The 20,583-nt window shown below is 39.4% G+C and overlaps 1 protein-coding gene across 3 annotated transcripts in view; it reads left to right on the top strand.

Moving 5' to 3' along the window:
- Positions 1-20,287, top strand: part of ITPRID2 (ITPR interacting domain containing 2) — a 40,584-nt gene extending 20,297 nt beyond the window's left edge. For all 3 annotated transcript variants that reach the window (XM_042822149.1, XM_042822151.1, XM_042822150.1), the window contains 9 exons: positions 1,545-1,636; positions 4,574-5,818; positions 8,801-8,881; positions 9,241-9,368; positions 10,095-10,245; positions 11,368-11,433; positions 12,164-12,574; positions 18,243-18,367; positions 19,042-20,287. In XM_042822149.1, coding sequence (XP_042678083.1) covers positions 1,545-1,636; positions 4,574-5,818; positions 8,801-8,881; positions 9,241-9,368; positions 10,095-10,245; positions 11,368-11,433; positions 12,164-12,574; positions 18,243-18,353 — 2,285 coding nt within the window. In that variant the 3' untranslated portion in view covers positions 18,354-18,367; positions 19,042-20,287. The remainder of the gene's footprint in view (positions 1-1,544; positions 1,637-4,573; positions 5,819-8,800; positions 8,882-9,240; positions 9,369-10,094; positions 10,246-11,367; positions 11,434-12,163; positions 12,575-18,242; positions 18,368-19,041) is intronic.
- The last annotated feature ends 296 nt before the right edge of the window (positions 20,288-20,583 follow it).

Here is a 20,583-nt window from a genome sequence, read left to right as displayed (position 1 = left end):
AAGAAAGAAATAGAAAGGCAGGTCAGTATTTTTATTGAGCAATAATAAATTTCATGTACATGAAACCCTATGCCAGTATATGCACTGGTGCATTGTATTGGGTGCTTGCTAAGAGCCAGGCCAGTTTGAGTGAAGTAATTCCTATTGTCTTTACTAGGAGCTGGGTGGGGATGTCTGCCTTGTGGTAAAAAATTGTTTATCATTGCAGGATATTGTGGCCACCATGATAACACAGTAGCTGCATAATTTGAAAGGCACTCCCTAAAAGCTGTATGAAAACATTGATGAAGTTGAAAGGGCAGTTTCCCTGACCAGCTGTTCACCAGTTTCTGTGCCTATGCAGACTTTTATTTCTGCATTGGTAAAATGTTCTAAAAAATTAATAATTTTAATATAAAATTAGATCTGAATATCCAGTAGTTTAAAACAGTTTTCACAATGCATTCCAATGCGTTGAGCTGTGAACTGGGTTTAATTATATGATGACAGTTAAGTGGTGGAAGGAATGTGGGGCAAAATCCTGTTTTCAGCTACAGAGGGTAGAACAGTGAGCTTCTATGAAGGAATGAAAAGGTGGTGGGGTGTAGAGGCTGAGGGCTGCTGTGCTCTCATCCCGTAGCCAAGCTCTTATAGGTTTGCTGAGGTTTAGAGGTGAGATGGATTGCTATCACTCTGAGCAAGATGGCCATAATGGTGTGAGCTAAACCCTACACTTGGAAGTATACACTGTGTCCAATGAAGAACAACAGTGCCATGTGGTGCAGTACTGCGGGGTGTACGGAGATCCCCTGGCCAGGGAGCTCTGTGGTACAGCGCCTGCACCAGAAGACGTCACTCTTGGGTAGCTTCAAGGGTTTGGGTGTCTTTTTAGGCTCTCAGAACACTTCTCTACTGTGAGTAGAAAGGAGCAAGCAGGGAGGATCTTATCTCCACTATACAGAATGAGGGCTGAGAGTGTGTTTTGGCTGATTTCCAGTCAGTGTGTTCGAAATATTTTGTGTTTGGCCACTAAACCAGGGAGGGGAGTCTCTAGCAGTTCTCAGGCCTATGCATTGCTCTCTGCTCATCTTATTCTGTTCCTTGGGATGCATCAGATGGTCTGGGCTGGCAGTGAACCCCTTTATCACTCTGATCAGGAGGGGTAGCAGATCTGTGCATGTCAATACAAAAGCAGCTGTTCCAACGAATGCATGAGAGTTAACCAGTGATTCAGTTTTGGTGGAAGAAAAACTGCAGCAGTAGCAACATCAGTGAATGGTTTTTCCACAAAACAGGAGAGAAAAGTGTGAAAAAAGGTTCCTCTGCCAGTGCTATTTAAAGTTTCACAAGTAAAGCTTTGCGTGAGGGAAGGTTTTGCACTCCATATGATTGGAACCAGCAGATCTTGTTCAAAATGAATTGTTCAAAATGGAATTTGAAAAGGAATAGGGCTATCTACTTAATGTTATTTTGATGTAAAAGAAAAGCACATGTTGAACGTGACTGGTTTAAAGGGTGGTGAGCTGCAAATGAACTATAGTTGAGTTTTGGTTTGTTTTACGCAGATCAGCTTTTACGGACTGCTAGTCAGCACTCAGATAGCAGTGGCTTTGCTGAGGATTCTTCCACAGACTGTTCTCCATTTAATCAGCTTCAGGTAAGTCTTCCATACTGTGGCTGGCATTGCATCGATTACTGTGGTAGAGCAGAGTTGTGGGGAGGGAAGAAGGTATGCTGGTGTTTGGCATCTTCTGTGACTGTCAGTCAAGGTTCTAATAAACTTCTCATTTTCAGAATTGGATCTGCACAGTCCCTTATGCTGTGTTAAAATTTTAAAGCCTTTCTGGTAGGAGAGTTGGAGTATACTTGGGCCTGGAATAAGCTCTAAATTCAGTATTTCCTGTGTGCTATTTCTGGTATATCTTTTGTTACTGGCTGAGGTTTCAGAAGTGCAGTCCATTCCTCTTGTGCATGAAGTGAGATTAAGGTGATTAATATAACTTTTCTAGTGAAAATGTGAAATTCATTTCATTTTCCTGTATCATTTTATTTTATTTTATTTTATTTTACTTTTCAGGGTTTTTTTTCCCGTATCTTTCTATATTCTTGCTAGAAGTTGACAGAAAGAGAAAACATTTTCATACTAACTTTGCTGTGTAGGTATACTGATGTTTAGTTCATCTTCAGAGTCCTATGTTTTTTCCCATTCCAGTTCCTTTGTTCTCAGTCCTGGAATTTCAAGTGATACTGACCAGAACTTTCAAGTGTTAAGGGAGGCTTTTGTTCAGCTGGATGCTTATGTGACTACACACATTTGTTCAGCAACTTCATCTGATACTTAGCAATGATATTCTCTGCCTCTTCTAACACATTCACATAGCGATGTGTTCAAGTTGGGTTCTGGCCAACTTCTGGATGAAGGCCATCGGGTAGCTTTCTGGGACCTGAATCACTATGATGCAGAATATATGGAAGTGGGAATTCAGGTATCACCAGTAATTTCATTTTAGTGGCTTTCAGCTACTGGACTTGTTTTATGCTACCGTGTGTGAGACTTTGCTCAAAACACACCAAACGTTCTAAAAGCTATTTGGCACTTACTAGGAAGAGGTTCTCATCCACCAAAGTTTGCTTCTCAGCTTTGGTACTGGGACTGTGTGCTTTTCTGTTTACTACTTTGTCTGCTGAGTGCCAAAATGGAAGCAACAACAGGACTAGGCCACTTGTCTCCCTTAAGCATCAACTTACATTTACCAAGAGTGGCGGTGAATAATGGAAATTGAGTGCATGAGTTTCTAGAATGAGCATAAAAATTTGAGATAGCAATTCTACTCTTAGCTGAGTTTGAACTATGCTGAAGTAAGTTGACAGGCATGCTAGCAGTCTCAGACTAGAGTTGCTTGCTCAGGTTACAACCTGATTAAGTGCCTGTTAAAAGTGTGTTGCATCTAAATGCCTCTTCAATGGAAGACTAGCGGAGTTTGTTTGTGCTGGCTGCAAAGTGATGAGATTTTTCTGCTTTCTATTATGCTGTTTTGAAAAGATGTATTGAGTCTGTGTGAGATCTATGCCATGGAGTTGCTAGGCTCTCTTCTGCCACCAGCACTCCTTTATTCAGGACAAGTACTGATCTGACTAGAAAATAGGGATGAATAATGAGACTAGGAAAAAAGAACTTGGCATCTAGTGAAGAGAACCTGTGAAAAGATGAAGGGGATACAGAAGGGTGTACATCTTGTTTTCTTAAAAGTATGGTAAGTTAGTGCCATCTACTGTTAAATAATTGACTCTAGCAGCCTTAACATTCCTCTGAAATTCTAGAAAAAGCTGAAAAACTGGAATTGCATTTCCTTTCATCCCCATTTTGACATTAAGTGTGGGTATTCAGTAGGGAAGTTTTGTGATAACAAAGAAATCAGGAAAATTCTCTATCCAAATACTTGAATTTTGTTTGCCTGACTTTGTAGGTAAGCAGTGTGATGGAGCATTAGTTAAGCACACTTGTAGCACATCTAATTTCACCGAAATGCTATAGTCTTCCGTTCTTTTAATGCATTTGACTTGAACACCATCTGAACATATGTAGTATTTAATACAAATTTTAATACAAGTTTTAATGCAATGTTAAGTACGTGATGACTTTCATGACTGAAATTATGTTCTAGATTGTGGAGATGGAAGTGTTGCACAACGTGCATCGTAAGTATTTGCTCTAGAATGAGCTAATAGCAGAAAGAACGGCACAAGTTAGAAATATGAAAAGCATCTCTAAATTACCCAGTTCATGACAGCTATGGCAAATTTTCAAAACTGTACTTTTTACTACATATTCTTATGAAAATGTACTTCTAAATATATCAGCCAACCATGCTGACCTAAGGAATGTGCTTTGCAATCCGTATACCTCTTCTCCTTTCTCATGAGTGCTTTTCCTGTCATTTATTCCCTATTAAACTAGAAGTTCACTTATGCCTATGCTCTGAAAGTGCATCCTTTTGCAATATGGAATTTAAATCATAATTTAGAATGAGAAGGGCAAGGTGTGTTAATAAAGACAGAATATGGTAAAAGTGCTGGATTCAGTCATCAATGGAAGCTAGCAGACTAGTATTAGATTCCCAGTCTTGAACAATTCCACAACTTAGAACAAGCTGAGCATATCGCAAACTGTTTTTCCTATTCTTGGAATCTCACTACAATCCAAAATTCTCCCCACTTCTTCGTGTGCATTCCCTAATACCATCCTTGGTTTCAATGCTGAGTATGAACCTTTTTGGAAGGGAGATGCCACATACCTCCAGTCTGATAACCCTTTGCCATTGCTATCTAAATCATATACTTTCATTTTACTGCTCCTACATTTATTCTTTTGCAGTAATATTTACTGTCAAATCAGTACTTCAGAATGCTTCTAATCAGTTTGAAACTATGGTTTCTTCATTCTTTCATTTTCACCTGCTGTACCAACTACATTTTTTATTATTTCACCATAATACCAAATGAATATGGACTTAGGCTGTTAGCCTGATTCCTGAGAAGGCAGGAGCTGAGTCTCCAGTTCTTTCTCTCATTTGCTGCCTTGAATCTTTCCTAGGTTCAGGAGTCTTTGCAAGGCATGGGAAGCAGTGCTGACAGCTGTGACAGTGAGACAACTGTGACATCACATAGTGAAGAACAGAAGACACCAATAGCCAAAGAAAGGCCATGTTTCAATAAGTTTGAGGAGGAAGAAGAGGAAGAGGAGGAGGAGGATGACGATGAAGAGGATGATGACTCTCTAGTAGAGAAAGGAAGGGTAGAGGCATATTCTGAAAACCTAAGGAAAGATGATAAAAGAAATTGTGATTATGAAGCTGAACAAAATAATGGAGAAGAAAGTAAGTCATCTCATGTATTTAAGATGGTTGGAGGAGAGGGCAGCTCTAAAGATGAAGGTATTTCCAGTGAGCAGAAAGAATTGGAGCTTTTGGAGGAAGGCAGTGATGAAAGCGATCTTGATAATGCCACCACTTTTGAGTTTCCTCAGTACCAAACACATCATATCCTTAAGTCACTGGAGTCTCTGGAAGGTGACAGCTCTTCCCCATCGTCCTTGGACAGGGTTCATGTTGCTTTGCAAAGAGCTCGGATGAGAGTCATCAATACATCTGACTCAAGGGCTGGGCGCTCCTTCTTGAAGTCAAAAGATCTCCTGAGGAAACAAAGACAGTGGTTGGCTGAATCAGGTTATCCTCTAAGGCGATCTCAATCTCTCCCAACTGCATTACTGAATCCAGTGAAAGTGGTGTCCTCTGTGAATGTCCAGTTAACTCCAGGAAAAGAGACTCTGTGTGGTCCTCCTTCTTTCACCTACAAGTACACACACATGGAGGAAGATGAAAAACTGACTTCTGAGGGTGACAAACAGGAAGATAAAGCAGCTACCAGTCAGCCTGTGTGCAAATCCACACTATTCATTGCAACTTCGTCCTCTAAAAGAGAAGTGCCCCAGGCTGAGCTCAGGAGACTGTCCGAGGCATCCAGTCCCACCAGGGGACAGAGCTGCCCACTACACACCCCAGCACACATGTCCCAGTCAACGTGCTCCCTGCACTCCCTCCCGGCTGAGTGGCTGGACAGGCCACTCTGTGAGCACATGAGGACACTTAGCACCCACAGTGTCCCGAGTATCTCTGGTTCCTCCCTCAGTGCCTTGCTTTCGCCCTTCAGCTGTCCCTTTTCTCCAAGGCACTCTGGATATTCTCATCGACCTCATGCCATCAATCCACCCTCCACTGTGGAAATGCAGCTTCGCAGAGTCCTACATGACATCAGAAACTCTCTGCAGAACCTCTCACAGGTAAGAGAAAGCAAATGAGCTTCTTATTTTATTTTTATAAAAATAAAATGATAGCCCAAATATTCTTTTATGTAGCATATGAAATCGAAGAAAAAAACCCAAAACACTGCATTGTGCCTGTTAGGTTTCCTACTTCTTTCAGGAGCTTCTGTTTAAAGTGGTCACCAAGTGTCCAGTGCACCGCTACTTTTTTGTATTGAATTTGTTCATGTTGCACTTGATCCAGATCATTAGTTAACTGATTTTTTTTATTTTTTATGGTTATTCTTACATATGAGGAAGGAGCAGTCTATGCCTCATAAGCAGTTATTTTAAAGCAATAGTCGTTAGCTTTAGATATGAAAATACTTATCGCCTTTAATGGTGCTTTAGCCTGTCACTTCTCTTTGGTGTACTTTCTTGGATAACAGTTGGATAACTGATAGATTTCTTTTTCATTACAAGTCCTGTGACTTCACTAATGATGTTAATGATGATCATTCATTCAACTTAATGTTTCTGTGCTGGTTTATGTCAATATTGAGCATGTTCAACTCTGGAGCCAGCAGTGTAATCTTGAGGTTATCAGCCTTTTATTAAGAATTGATTTTGTCACAATGTGTGAAATTTTAGTGACTGTATGAATCTTCTCAATAGTCAGAGAAGAAACATTTTAGAATGTAAGCGTATATATGTACATAGTTTGGTCCAAAAATAATGCCTCCTATTTTCTTCATGGAAACTGCAACAGATTAAAAAGAACACAATAGCACTGTTTAGTAGAAAAAAATTCTCAGCTGAAAAACACTTTTGCAATATGGCCACCACTGTTGGCTATGCATTTTCAGCAGCAGTGAACAAGAACCTGCATGCTGTGCTCGTAAAAATCTACATGGCCGTCCGGAATGCGGCTTGTCTTTCACATCACTGTTGCTACTGATGAAAAGCACCACCCACCTCCTCACTGTGCCAACATCTGCTATTTGGTCTCTATAAATGTTCAGCAAGTGTTGATGAATGACATTGGGTTATTTCTTTCCACATGGAGGAATTCAGTGACACATCTTTGCTTCATACACACTTGCATGTCAGACACCATTTTGTCAGATTCTACTGCCGTCTGTCTCATGGCAGCAAAATGTAATGGAATATTGGTGGGAAGGTTCAAGGTTTACTGCCCTATCACCAACAACTGCCTCTTATATCGTGGGCCAACACAATAAAATGGAAGCATTACTTTCAGAGCAGCCCTTGTATATGTATTTTTGCTGGCTTCTGTGATGTCTTCTGCTCTTTTCCTTTTATTAGCAATCGTCTCTGCTCCACCGTCTCTATACTGCTATTGTCTGAGGTGGTAATCCAATTTAGGAGCCTGCAAGCTTCTGTGGAGTGGCTCTATGGACAGAGCACTTGCAGACCCTGCCTGTTAATATGTGAATACATGACAATTATGCAGTTGTTGTTTTGTTTTGGTTTGGTTTTTTAAAACTTCACTGTCTTCTGTGCCATTTTTAATCAAGGACAGTCATCTGCTTTTCTGCACCCTATTGCTGGTGGTGGGCAGTAGTGGGCTGATTTTAGACCTCCTGTTCTTGTTTGTGTTGTCCCTTGTCCAAAACCTGAGGCTAGTCGTGCCTCAAGTTTTCTGAGCTGGCCCTGCTCAAAGTAGCCAACAGCATGCCTGGGAGGAAGCAGTTGCAGAACTTAACTTTCTTTATAAAATTCACTTGCGTGTATAAACTGCAGTCTTGCTGTGTGTAAGGGTAAAGTTGCAGGATGCTAGCTGAATCTGCTAAAAAAAAAAAACTATATTACATCCAGATCTTTTGTTCGTGCTGGTTCAATAAAAATAAAGTTCCATTAGTAATAGAGGGCGTAATAACTCCTTGCCCTGCTTCGAGTGATTTGTCTACACCAGTCCCATTCTGGGTTGTGTTCCTTTTTGGTACTGAGTTTTCTGTGAAAAACTGTTGTTTTCAATACATAGTTTCCTTGTGCTGTTTTTCTCTACAGCCAAAATTGAATTTGTAACACATTGTACTCAGCTTCTTGTAGAAAAATAGGAGATATTTCAACTACACAATCCTGTGTTTTTGGAAGAGGTAAGGAAGAGTAGATTTGTTCCCAAACAAAGAAAACTGGGAGAGGAAAAACAAAGCATGTCCTTGATGTGATCATGTTTGAACAAAGCTTCTTTGAGTGAATGGACATGCTTCAAATTTTCCATGGTGTGTCAATAGTTCTTTTGAATTCTTTCAGTATTAGATTGGTCTTTTTCATGTTTGAAAAGGTACACATTTTTGCTGTTTCCCCTGTTCTTTTCTGTGCCACATTTCTATGTGTAACAGCCTCTGTCTTTTATCTGGTTGCTCCAGATGTTGATGCAACATGCAAATAGAAATTCTTCAACAGTCTTGTTCTTATGGGAGATCATTAGCATGCAAGGGTCTTTGGATGTAGGCAATATGGTGAGATTAATAAAAACAAACACAAAATCAGCATATACAAAAAACAAACAAACAAAAAAAAAACAACTACTGAGTGCGGAGCAAAATCCCACAGCAAATGACTGTGATCATCATTGAAAATGGGACAACTTTCATTTACTCAGATCTGTTTTCCATTATGTTCTTTTTGACTTTTTTGTCAGCTAAGGCAGTTGGGACTACTGGATTTTCAGTAGTCTGTACCAGGCATTTTCTGCACCGATGTCTAAGGCAGAGAATTTACCTTTTGTTCCTACTTATTGTATCAAACAGGGTTAATTTTTTTTCCAGCTAAAACTTGTTTGTGTTACAGAACTTTGGTGCACACTCTAAGAGTTGGCACTGCCATTTTGCTGAGTTTCCTTTTCCTGCTGCAATGCTGACATTGAGAGCAGAAATCAGAGGCCAGAAAGACTGTGTTTTAACATTGGCTGCTTTTGGACTATTTGAGCATTTGAGAAGATGAGTTCGTGAAGGAGACTGACGCTCCTGTTTCAAATGTTTTTTTTTCCCATAGCATCCAGTGATGAGAAGTCAGGATCTTTCAGCTGCCACTGGTTACACTACCCAGAGATCATCCATTCTACCTCTCTATGAAGTAAGTGACACTTTACACACACTGGCAGTTAGTCAAAATAAAAAAGAAACATCGTGTATGTATGTACTGTAGTGTGTGCTATCCTTGGGCAGTTCCCCATCTTCAGAGAGATGACTCTATCCTGCGAACAGTGTCAAAAACGAATCAATCTAAATACATGGAAATACTTTCATGCATTTGTATGGTACACTTGGCAATGTCATATTGAATTAATATCTCATGACACGTAATGTCTGTGTGCTGAAGTTACAGAGGTTCTGAGCAAATGTAGTTATGGACTCCATACTTTATTTTTTTTCCATATATGGTTGTGGTTTGTTTTTTTTTTAATTTCTTTTCTCTATTGTTTTTTTCCTAAGAATACTTTCCAGGAGCTACAAGTGGTAAGGCGAAACCTAAATTTATTCAGAACTCAAATGATGGATTTGGAATTGGCTATGCTACGTCAGCAGACAACGGTTTATCAGCACATGACAGAAGAGGAAAGGTAAAATTATATTAAAAAAAAATAAATACTTGGGTACTCATTTATTTCAGAAGAGCAGATCATCTCGTTAAGAAGAGCAATAAAATCTATGAGTTTCAATTTGAGGAGGGTTGGAACTCAGTTTATGCAAGAAAACCCATGTTTACTCTCATCCTTACACCTCTTCATTCTAGAGTTTGTTTTCCCTGTGTTTCTTCTAATTCCATTTCTTATTAATTGATATTTGTTTCCTCACTTCTGCAGAGTGATTCTACATCTGTGGATTTTAAGGATTTTAAGTGTCATAGGATATGTGAGCACAGGATATTTGAGAGGAAAAGTCTTAAGCACTTTCAACTTGGATTTTTCTCCTTCTCCTCTGTATAGATATAAATAAATAAAAATAACATCATAGCATTCAGATACTTTTCCAATGTGCAGTGGCCACGCAGCAGGGTACAGATGGCATTCATTATTCTGGCTATGTTTGTTGACTGCGGGTTGCAGCAGCTGATGTGGAATAATATTTGAAATTGCTAATTTATTTACTTTAGTTGAATCAGCTCATCACTGACTATAAAGTAAATATAATTTAGATCTGTTGGCCTTCTTTGACCATTCTTTCTGGGTCAAACTGTATCTTCTGCTTGGAAATTCAGAACTATGTGAGAAGAAATGTGATTACTGCTCTGTTCTGTGATTTGGGTTCTTTGTGCCATTGTTCTTTTCGTAATGGATTTTGTGCAGGTATGAAGCTGATCAGCTGCAGAGTTTGAGAAAGTCTGTCCGCATGGAGCTGCAGGAGTTAGAGATGCAGTTAGAGGAACGTCTGCTTGCATTGGAAGACCAGCTGAGAAGTCTACACATGTCTTCCCCTTACAGACCTCAGACACACATAGTAAGTGTTATTTTTTGCATTGCATGTTTTCTCAGTGTAACATGCATCAGTGTAATGTTAACAACTCTTAAGTGCTAAAATTCTTACTGTGGAATGGCATCTGGGAATCTAATGACAATTTGTGTATTATCGGGTTGTATTTTAATTTTCAGTGTCTTAGCGTGATGAGTGAACAGAGGGATTTTCTTGCTTTTAGTATGTGTTAATACATACTTATGGGATTTCAGAGTCTGAGATTTCAGGCTTCTTCTGCCAGTGCTTTCTTGTTCTGGTAGGTAGTGCTGTTTTGGTAGGTAGTGCTCATGTCTGAAATCTTCCTGGGATGGTTATGATTTCTTTGGAGTTTTCCTATGCTAACTTACTTGTGAAAAGAGAGCAGTGACAAGAAAAGCAGTGTTTCTCTCCCAAGAAACAGTGTGTGCTTCCCTCTAGCTCTGCCTAACCATGGACCAAAAAAACAGGAAAATCCAGTTGTCATCTTCAGGTCTCTTCTTCCATTGCCTTTTGGAGCTCCTTCAGCTGAACATGTGGCTCCCAGCCAGATGGGGAGTAGTTCTGCTTGTATAGACACTCCACTAGCAGCTCAAGAGCAGTAGGGAGTTGCCGGGGGGGAGGTTACTGGTGTCTGTTTATTGGTGGTGTGGCAATATACTTTCTCTTTTTTCACTCAGCAGAAGACTGTTCCTCTTTTTCTGCTGCAATTCTGTCATCAGCCAAACAAAAGAAGCACAAACAGAAAGCGTCATGTGTTTTTTATGGATCTCATTCCTCTTTCTTAGCCAGTCTTCTTCTGTAGAAGGAACACAGGCCACATCTTCCTCTTCAATATTTTGTCATGGGAAAAGAAAAAATTGAAACCCAAGAACAGGAAAATATGGCATTACTGCAAGTCCAAGCCAAACTTGCATTCTTTGAACCATATAATATCTTATTTGCAAACCCTTTTATAGAAGAGGGCCAGCTTTAAAAATGACTGAAATAAATTTTCACCAACCAGCTTTGCTTCCTGGTTCCAAGTTTCTGCTGTTACAGAAAGTAGTCTGAGACATGGCATGTTTATATATTAGATTACAGCAGCTCTGCAAAAAATCCCCAGTGTATTAACCTGACTTAATTTTTTAGGGTATGTATGGCAGCAGAAGTGCTGATAACCTATCGTGCCCTTCTCCACTGAATGTCATTGAACCAGTAAGTAGTGCTGTATGCTTTATTAAGAAAACAAAGAAATTAATACTTTTCTGGTTGTGTTTCAAATGTTTTTTTAATATCTTTTTTAAAAAAAAGTCACAAGAGATTAACTTGAGACATAGCCCTGGAAATAATCATTTGAGTATTTCTCTAAAGAACAGTTGCATTTTCCTTAAGAGTTAATCATAGCTGTAAGAAGCTGTGAAGTATTATTTGTTTTTAAGAGGAATATGAGGAAGTGAGATGTTTGTATTTAGTTGGCATAATGTCTTTGTGGTGAATTTTCTAGGGAAAATTTTATTTTTCTGTGAAGGTTATGCTAGGAGTCCAGAGTAAGCCCCTGAACCACTGAAAACAAGCAGCTCAGAGACTGCAGAGGGAGGGGAAAAAAAAAAGAATAAACTTGAATTGTTTTAGTAAAGAAAAACAAAATCAAGCCTTTACGTGTGCCTCTGTCAGTGGCCCTGGCAGGATGTATCCATATTGCAAAAGTCAGTGGCTTGGGGAACTGCCACAGTTCTTATTTATGTTGGCTTTCAAAAATGCCCATTCCTTTTTATGATCCTCTTTGTTGCAGTCGTAAAGTCAAAGCATATATTTATTTTATAGCCATATTTGTTACATGGAGGGAATGAGTAAGTGATTGAATAAATAACAAGAAAGCATAGCTATGTCTGTATGTGACTTTTTTATGTGCTTATTCAGGACTGTTTCTTTTCTCAATCCTTAGGTCTCTGAACTTATGCGAGAGCAATCATTTCTGAAGTCTGAACTGGGTTTAGGACTGGGAGATCTTGGACTGGAAAATCTACCAGCCGAGGGTACGGAGTCTGTATTCTCCCATGGAAACTCTGATTCCTCCTCAGTGTGCTCCACTACAAGTAGAAAAGCTGGTGTTGGATCCTCTGAGCTAACAGGAAAGTCTAAGAGTCAAAGCAAGAAGTTATACAGAGCTTCTGTTGCCTTAACACCAACTCCCCCAGTGAGAGCAGGCACTGGACAGCAGGTGGAAAGCTCTGAGGAGTTGGCAGACTCCAAGCCAGAAATGGAGCACAAGCTAGAGAGAGTCACTCTGGTGCCTTCGTTTGATGAAATCCACAAAAGCGTGGAGCAGGAAGAGCTGCAGCAAGTCATACGGGAGGTGAGGAGAGAAGGGTTGGGATCTAAAATATTTGAATGGCGTTTACTGAAAATTAAAGACAAACTGTGTAATTTGTTGCCACTGGTCATTTCTATTCATTTGCCAGCCAAGGCTCCATACTCTTCCTGTCCTGTTTTTAAAGACTTGGAGCTTATCATAAGGTATCCGTGCCACAATTCTATTCTCAAGTAAAGCAGTAGAATTTTTTTCAATAACAGTGGTTTGTGTGTAAATGAAGAGCAAGTTGCTATTATAAATCCAGGCAAGAAAAAATTTACCATCTCTACTACTTGGTTTAGTATCAGTATTTCAGATTCCCAAGTGAAAATTTCTGTTTTGTTTGCCTGCTAAAATGCCAGTTCGGATTTGATTGATGAAATACTGTTTCTTAAACAACTCTGTAGTAAATGTTAAAACTGCTTTCCCAGTCCCTCTATACCAAACCACTAATGACAGCAGGAGTGTAAGTGAAACAGGCTGAACTGAGATGAGAAATTATTTCAGATATTGACTGATGTTTTTCAGGTGCTGTTGGACCAGTTTTGTTGGCAGTCAATGAAAGAGCAGGGTGCTTGGGTGTTTCTCTTGTGGGCCAGGTTAATAACCAGTACTAAAATTGCATGCATTGTTTGCCAGTGGCACGACTAAAAGCCTTACGGCGGGTAGTGTAAATGGGGGGAAAAAAAAGCAAGAGACTTTTTATCAAAAACAGTGCCCATGAGAAAGGTCTTTCTCTGTTGTGAGTGCAGAAATAGGAATTGAGGACTTATGACTTCTAGTCCTGTTCCTTCACTGAAGAATGGACACTTAGCCTTTAGCTAGGGGTCCCTAGAGTCTTAGCTTTTAGCATATCCCTTGAAGCTTTGGTATGGCGCTGTTATAAAACCCTGTGAAAGAAAACAGATGTCTGTACTCAGGAATATACAACAGGCCAGGTTGTAATGCAGAGATACCACCCAGGTCTGCTTGCGTTTAGATTGTGAATAACTGAAACCAGCTTTGTCTTTAAAACAGATGAGAGACAGGCTTATCCTGCAATAAAGCAGGAGCTTCAGTCCCAGAGGGATTATTTGCCACTCCTTCCACCCTCGTACAAAAAAAAGGCAGAGTATACTAGACCATGAGGAATCCTTTTCCTCATTGGGTGACCGCAAGACTCTACAGTGTCTTGTTTTTGCAAAGTGGATGACTTGCTGTAGGCTTTACTATGTGTAGGCACTTAACACTTGCACTGTGAGGTCTGTGAAGCAGAAGTACATTACTAAGGAATGTTCAGAGTGAAGATGGTGGCTGGAAGTATAACTTGTTTAGCTTTGGATAACTCCGTAATTAATCAGAGTTCAGACTGCAAGGAAGAATGCTCAGACAAGTATTAACAGTGACAAAACTGCTGGTGTTTGGCAGTGAGGTGGAAACCTGCTTTCAATAAGTTACCTCATAATGTTGAGTAATACCTTTTGCCATTGGTGTCAGTGGGATGAATTAGGGACAGTGGCATTTTCCTGCAGAGGGGCGGATGCTGCAGTCAGCTCCTGGTCCTATGTCAGCTCCTACCACTGGGCCTATGACATCATTGTTACTGTGCTCAGCATTAGGAACTGAACACCTCCTGGCCTCATCCTTACAGTGGAGCTTGTGATGCTGTAGTTTTACACTCCTGCTTTGACCCCTTCCAAACTCTTGCTGACATCTTCCCTGAAGTAATCATTTTGGAAGAAGTCTTGGGAAAGGCCTTGTTTGTCATAATATTCCCCAAGTTCCCGAATTTTCTTTCTGGTCCACTTGCTTTCCTTTTACCCCTTTTTGAAGTGATTTCTTGTCTAATGTTCAGAGTAGACTTGGCATGAGGTGCTTGTCTTGCCTTGCACTTTGATGCTGATTCTGAACTGAACCTAGGATGTTTTATTCATATCATGTCCAGCCATTCTATATAAAAACCTGCATTTCACAAGTTGCAGTGAGGTGCTGCTGAAGGAGGAATGGATAGGAAAGAGAGCCATAATCCAAATGTATTATAAGAGCAGCAAAGACATTAAGGGGAGCTAAAGTCAAAGTGTGGTTATTTCAGCTGATGCTTACTCTGAGATTATCATGTGGAAGTTCCTTTTTAATGTAATTGGTAGCAGAGGTGCAGACTCTTTGCATAGAGATTGTACTTCTGATTTCATGGTGCTGAGGACTTCGTAATGCTAAAAGCATCTGTGCTGAAACTGAGAGACTAGTATTCAGATATGAGTAGTCAGCAAATAACTGAGCTTGACACACTATGTAAATGTTTGAGCACACTGAGAGATTGTTTTTCAGTTTAGCTTTGTTGGCAGCCTGTTTCAGTTCATCTCTGATTCTGAACCTAGATTTTTCATTGCTTCGTAACTCGTAGTTTCTGCAGAGCCAAAAACTATTAAATACCGATCAGTGAAATCTTTTGTACTTCATTACAGCTAAAGCATAAATTGAAATGTCTTCCTTAAGTAGCTCTATTGTTAGCAAAGGAATTCCAGTTTTGTTGTCAAAAGAAAGAAGTCTGTCAAAAGGCATTCTTGGTACATGCACTCACAAATGTTAAACCATTTCTTATTCCTCCCATTCTCTGTAGCTGTGTGACCCCATGCTGGGGAAAGAGAAGGCAGGCAGTGTTGCAGAATATGCCTGGGTGGTTGTAATATATGTGAGCTTTGACCTGCAACTATTTGCTGGCATTAATAAAAACCTTGATGTTAACTTTTAGCATTAATGAACAAGGTCCCTCTGAAAAGCATTTCACACTGTGAAATGTTAAATGCCAAACAGCAGCCTGCTTGTTTTGTTGAAAATTCAGCCTGACTTCCACTAGGTCATCATCACATGAGGTGCTTACTATGTGGCATGCAGGTCACAGTGTGGCTAGGAGCAAAACCAGGCTCTCTCACCCCATCCTTTTGCAGTTTAGAAGATGTGATAGCTTTAAAAGCTTTCTGTTTAACAATAACGTAGTCATTTTTGCTGATGATCTCAGTTATAAGTGACACTTAATAAAGTGATTCTTTAAAAGTTGTATAATTTTCCTATCAGTGTTTGGGAAGTTGTACTAGGTCTTTACAGACAATTTGAGAATCTTCCCTTTTTCATTTCCATTCAATGCTACATCAGCCTTGATGTTGATCAAAAAATGTAAATGTCTATTTGGTTGTTCTTTGTTCCTGTTTGACTCCTCATCGTATTACTACAAGCATGCAAACTTGTCAGCGCTGCCATGAAGTAGTGGCACAAGGAGAAAACTGAGTAGAAAATAGTTCTAGAATACATAGATCAAGAATAAGAGGATTCTGAAAAGCCTTATTGCATTTTACATCAGTGACTGAAGATCTATCTCCAAAATTGCCACTGAGGTACATTTCGCTTCCAGAGAATTCATTATAAGCAGTAGCATAAGATCATAGTAGTGGCAATTATTTCACAGCAAGAAAGGTTTACTGGTTTACTCTGGTACTATAAATGTGGAACTCTGTTATTAATACAAAATTAAGTATTAGTGTTGAATTAATGTAGTGTATGTACTGTAAATGAGTGGGTTTTTTCCTATTTCAAATGATCAACTTTTCATTCAGCTGCTAAAAATACAGCTGGTGTGCTCATTGACTGCCTTCTGTCCTTTGTACAGAGGAAGCCTTGGCAGAGCACTGTGTCCTGTGCACCTTGCCCTAAATTGCTTGTAAGGAAGAAGACAAATATTGGCAATTGTCATGACAGGCACATGGGACTGAGTCAGTGCAGGAATCGATATAATGTCACGCAGGAATGACCTTGGGTCTCAAAAGGAGCAGTGCAAAGCAGAAGCAGAGTGTGGTGACCTTGTCTGAGGAGGGAGGTGAGAGGCGGAGGGCTCAAGTGATTCATCAAGGTTGAGTGAGAAGTCATTGGAAGAGCTAAGAGCGGAGCAGGAGCTGCTTCCCTTCCAGCCTCTGCCTCATCACGAGACTGTCTGTCATGCTAGACCATTTACTTGCTAATTTGGGAAGCTTTTATTCGCTTATTCTGGAAAGTGATGTTTATTTCTGTCTATCCGGTGAGAGGAGGGCATAGAAATGCCAGCTTTTAGTGTCCTTGGAGACCCAGCCCTGTGATGCTGAAGCAGAACAGAGAGGTGAACAGAGTTTTGTGGCCAACACTTGTTGGATAGCTGGGCTGTTGTGTCCTGTGGGCTCTTAACCTGCTGCGGCTGGTAGTTCTGTACGGTGTGTTTCCTTCTACGAGTTTCCAGGTCTGGGAGGCACTTACTGAATTGACAGTGGTCCTAAAGCTTTACACATGTGTGTGCATATGTTGGCATAGATATCATCAGGAATTGTGGCTGTCTGTAAAACAGGCCCTGTTGAACACTGGCTTTTTTGTCAGCTAAACACAAGCAGTTCAGCTTTAAACCTGTTTCAAAGCAATATTGCAGTGTCTGAGTTTCAGCTTGATGCAAAGTAGTAGTGAAATGAGGAACGTTGCCACTAATGGTTTAAAGATTGAATTGCTTGCCAATGAGGACCAGGGATAAATAACACATTGCTAATTCTGCTGCCACCCTTCTGACGTTGTTGCTTAATCCTTTTGACGCACCAGGAAAAAGGGAGGCTTACAAGAATAATTGCAAGATGTTCACAGAGATGGTAAGAGCTGCGCAAACATGGCAAGGCCTTTGTGAAGGCTAGATCTGAGTAAATATTATTCCTCTGGTGTTGGTGAGGCATCAGAACATGAAGGGATTTTGTTACTAGTAAAACCAGGATTAGAAATTTGAACTTCTACTACTTTTTTTTTTTTTTTTTTTTTTTTGCACTGAGTCTCACATTCATTACAGCTCCTGAAGCACTTGAAAGCTACATCTGAAGTGACACTTGTCCATCTGTATTTTCTTTACAGATGATACTTCTTTAGAGATCAGTTATTCGTGCCAAGAAATTATTTGCCTTTCATGATAAGGAAAAGAATACAGCACTGCCTAGCTAGGCTGGTTAGTGCTTATGTGACTGACCCTGGCTGCCAAGCTCTCACCTGTCTACATTTTCCCACTGTCTTCCTCCTCACCTGTCCCCATAACCACATCTCTCTTTTTGGTACTTCCTAAAATCAAGACCATCCAAAACTGAGTGGATGATCAAGATATTTTTATTTTTGCTGCTGCAAGTGTGATTAAGATTAGCCTCCTCTTCATTTATGTGAGGACTACAACCTAACTTCACTGACTCGGGCCTTTCTTGCTGTGTAATGTTTCTGTGAGGTAAATTGATTCTGCTTCCTTTTCAAGAGTTAATTCATGTTCAAAAAAAAAAAAAAAGGCAGTATATTGCATGCTTTCAGTGTGTATATCCCATAATGCTATTTTCAGAACTTTGCATAGTTGAAATACATTTTTCTTAACATAAAAAAAAAATAACTCTGAATGGAAAACACAAGTGTATTTACCATCTAGAAAAATAAAGCTACTTTGCTTTTATATGATTTTCAACAGTTTTGAAATTGCTAACAGTTATTTTTCCAAGGGGAGCCCTCTTATATTTTTCATTTGCATTTTTTTAAAATTGACTTCTTGGTGTTACATATTTTCATATGTTGATAACGTCAAGCATGTCTGCAGTATCAGTTTGTTTTATCTGTCAGTTGCGTAGCTTACTGACCTGAAAAATTCCTCTATCCCTTTCAGATCAAGGAATCTATTGTTGGTGAAATCAGACGAGAAATAGTAAGTGGATTGTTAGCAGCTGTATCGCCGCAAAGCAGATCCACAACTGCAAAGCAAGATACCCAGCTGTGAGATGGGTACTACAGGTAATCTGTGAATTTGCTAGAACCATTCAGTAATTCATTGAATACCTTTTTTCTTACCTTGTGAAATATCACTGTGAACTTAAGTCTTGCTTTGTTTCTATTTTCCCTCTCAAATAGATGTGCTCAGTGCTGAAGTTTATTAAATAACAGGGATATTGATAATCCTGGACAGCTTTAGAAAATTTGGTTTGTAGTTTGATCTACTATCAGCATTCATGTAGTGGTCTAGTATTTTTGTTGTCGTTGTTTTTTGTGTCCTCCGTGATGACTTTGAGCTCAAGGAGGAAAGGGTTAGATTAGATGCTGGGGGAAGTTCTATATAGAGAGAATGGTGAGGTGCTGGCACAAGCTGCCCAGAGAGGTGGTGGATGCTCCATCCCTGGAGGTGTTCAAGACTAGGTTGGATGGAGCCCTGGGCAGCCTGGTCTAGTGCCAGATCCTGCCAGTTGGGGGCCCTGCCTCTGGCAGTGGGTTGGAAATTTGGTGATCCTTGAGGTCCCTTCCAAACCAAGCCATTACTTATGATTCACTTGTGAATACATCATGTGAGAAGATTTGCTATTTGCCTGCCTGCCACAGACATGATCAAAATGCATACTCAAGCATAGCAAGCAAAAATCTAATTTAGATATTGATCTAATTTAGATATTTATCTTGCTTTTCTTTTCTGTAAGGTTGGCTGTGGAATTCTGCTTTGGGCAGCATACACTGGTGAAGTGTCAAGTTGGTTTTGCTTCAGGAGATGTTAAAGCTGCTGAGATAGGCTACTGTGTTCAACGCTGGGTTCTGTGATGTGTGCCTGTGTGCCTTTCCTTGAGTTCACATATAAAGACTTAGACACTTTAACTCATTTATTACTTTCCATAAAGCATCAATGAAACTGTGGCTCTCTGAGAGGTTGTGTATTTATTTGTATTTCCCTGTTGTAAATTTTTTATGTTGCTAATTTCTTATAGCAATGTATCACGAAACTTGAAAATTTTCAGGCTTAACCAATTTATAAATAACATGCTCACATTCAGCTTATCTTAAAAAAAAATCACAGAAAACCACCACCAACAATAAAAAAAAAAACCAAACACTGACCTCTATGAGGTATTTATTGTGCAATAACTGATACACTTTGAGAGCTTGAAACAACCAATAATTGTTTCCACTGCTGTTACTTAGTGCCACTTCAAAAGAAGGAAAATTTCCTGTTGTAAAAATTGCTGTTAATTCTTGGAGCGGTTACTATTAGCAGAGTGGTTGAACGACATGAGGTTACTTAAAACTACTTAAAGTTCTGACACTGAAAGCCTTATCTTTATGTAAAAGACAACTTTTTTTTTTTTTTTTTTAAACTAATTTTATTTGCTTCCTTACTGTTTGCCCATCTTGTAGAAAGGTGCCTTATTTTAAGCATCGCTTTTTTGTCTTTGTGTTGATTGCTCTCAGTCAATCCAAGAAGTTCTCTTCTGCTTTGTATTAACAAAATGCAATAAAAAATACTGATATTCTGAAAGCAATTAGGATGTGCAACTTGTAATGGATGAGTGACCTTGCTTGTATTTTGGGGAAAATGGAAAAAGATTTGTTTCCTTCCCTGTCCCTCTAAGATTCTATTTTCAGTTAGCCTAGTGAACATGTGTTTGTTCCAGTGGAAAAGATTGGAAGTTGTTGGAGGTTTTATGTGGTCAGATGGACATTTAGTGGATATGTAATATCCTATTGTGCTGTGCTAGGAATGTCTTCATTCCTTTGCCACTTCCAGCAACTAACTCTTTATACTGTGTCAAGGTCTTTAATCAATAATAGTTTCAAATGTAACAATATTATATATGATAAAGTTTGATTTTTAATTGTGTTAGGAAAACACCCAAGGGCTGATTTCTTTAAAAAACAAACAACAACAACAACAACAAAAAACAACAGCAACAACAAAAAAAAAAAAAAAAACAACACAACAAAAACATGTATATTAAACCAATAAAATATTTATTTTGCCTATAATCTGTGTCAGTGTTTTTCTGTAATTTATTGTGCATGTGTTAGAACATTTTGGTTCATCTCTTTCATGGATGAATCAATTTCAATGAAATTGGCCAATGGAAGATACCGATGAGAGAGAAGAAACAGGAGCCCCAGTCAGAAATGAGTAATTCAAGACACAGCTTGCAGTGCCAAACATTGTACCTAAACTTTGGGTAAGTTTCCCTTTGGTGGAGCTTCTTCAA

Source organism: Centrocercus urophasianus, unplaced genomic scaffold (genome assembly GCF_019232065.1).
Source record: "Centrocercus urophasianus isolate 14NV4802_14NV808 unplaced genomic scaffold, USGS_Curo_1.0 seq_20, whole genome shotgun sequence".
In the NCBI taxonomy this organism is placed as follows: Eukaryota; Metazoa; Chordata; class Aves; order Galliformes; family Phasianidae; genus Centrocercus; species Centrocercus urophasianus.
This window is presented reverse-complemented; position numbering and strand designations above follow the sequence as displayed.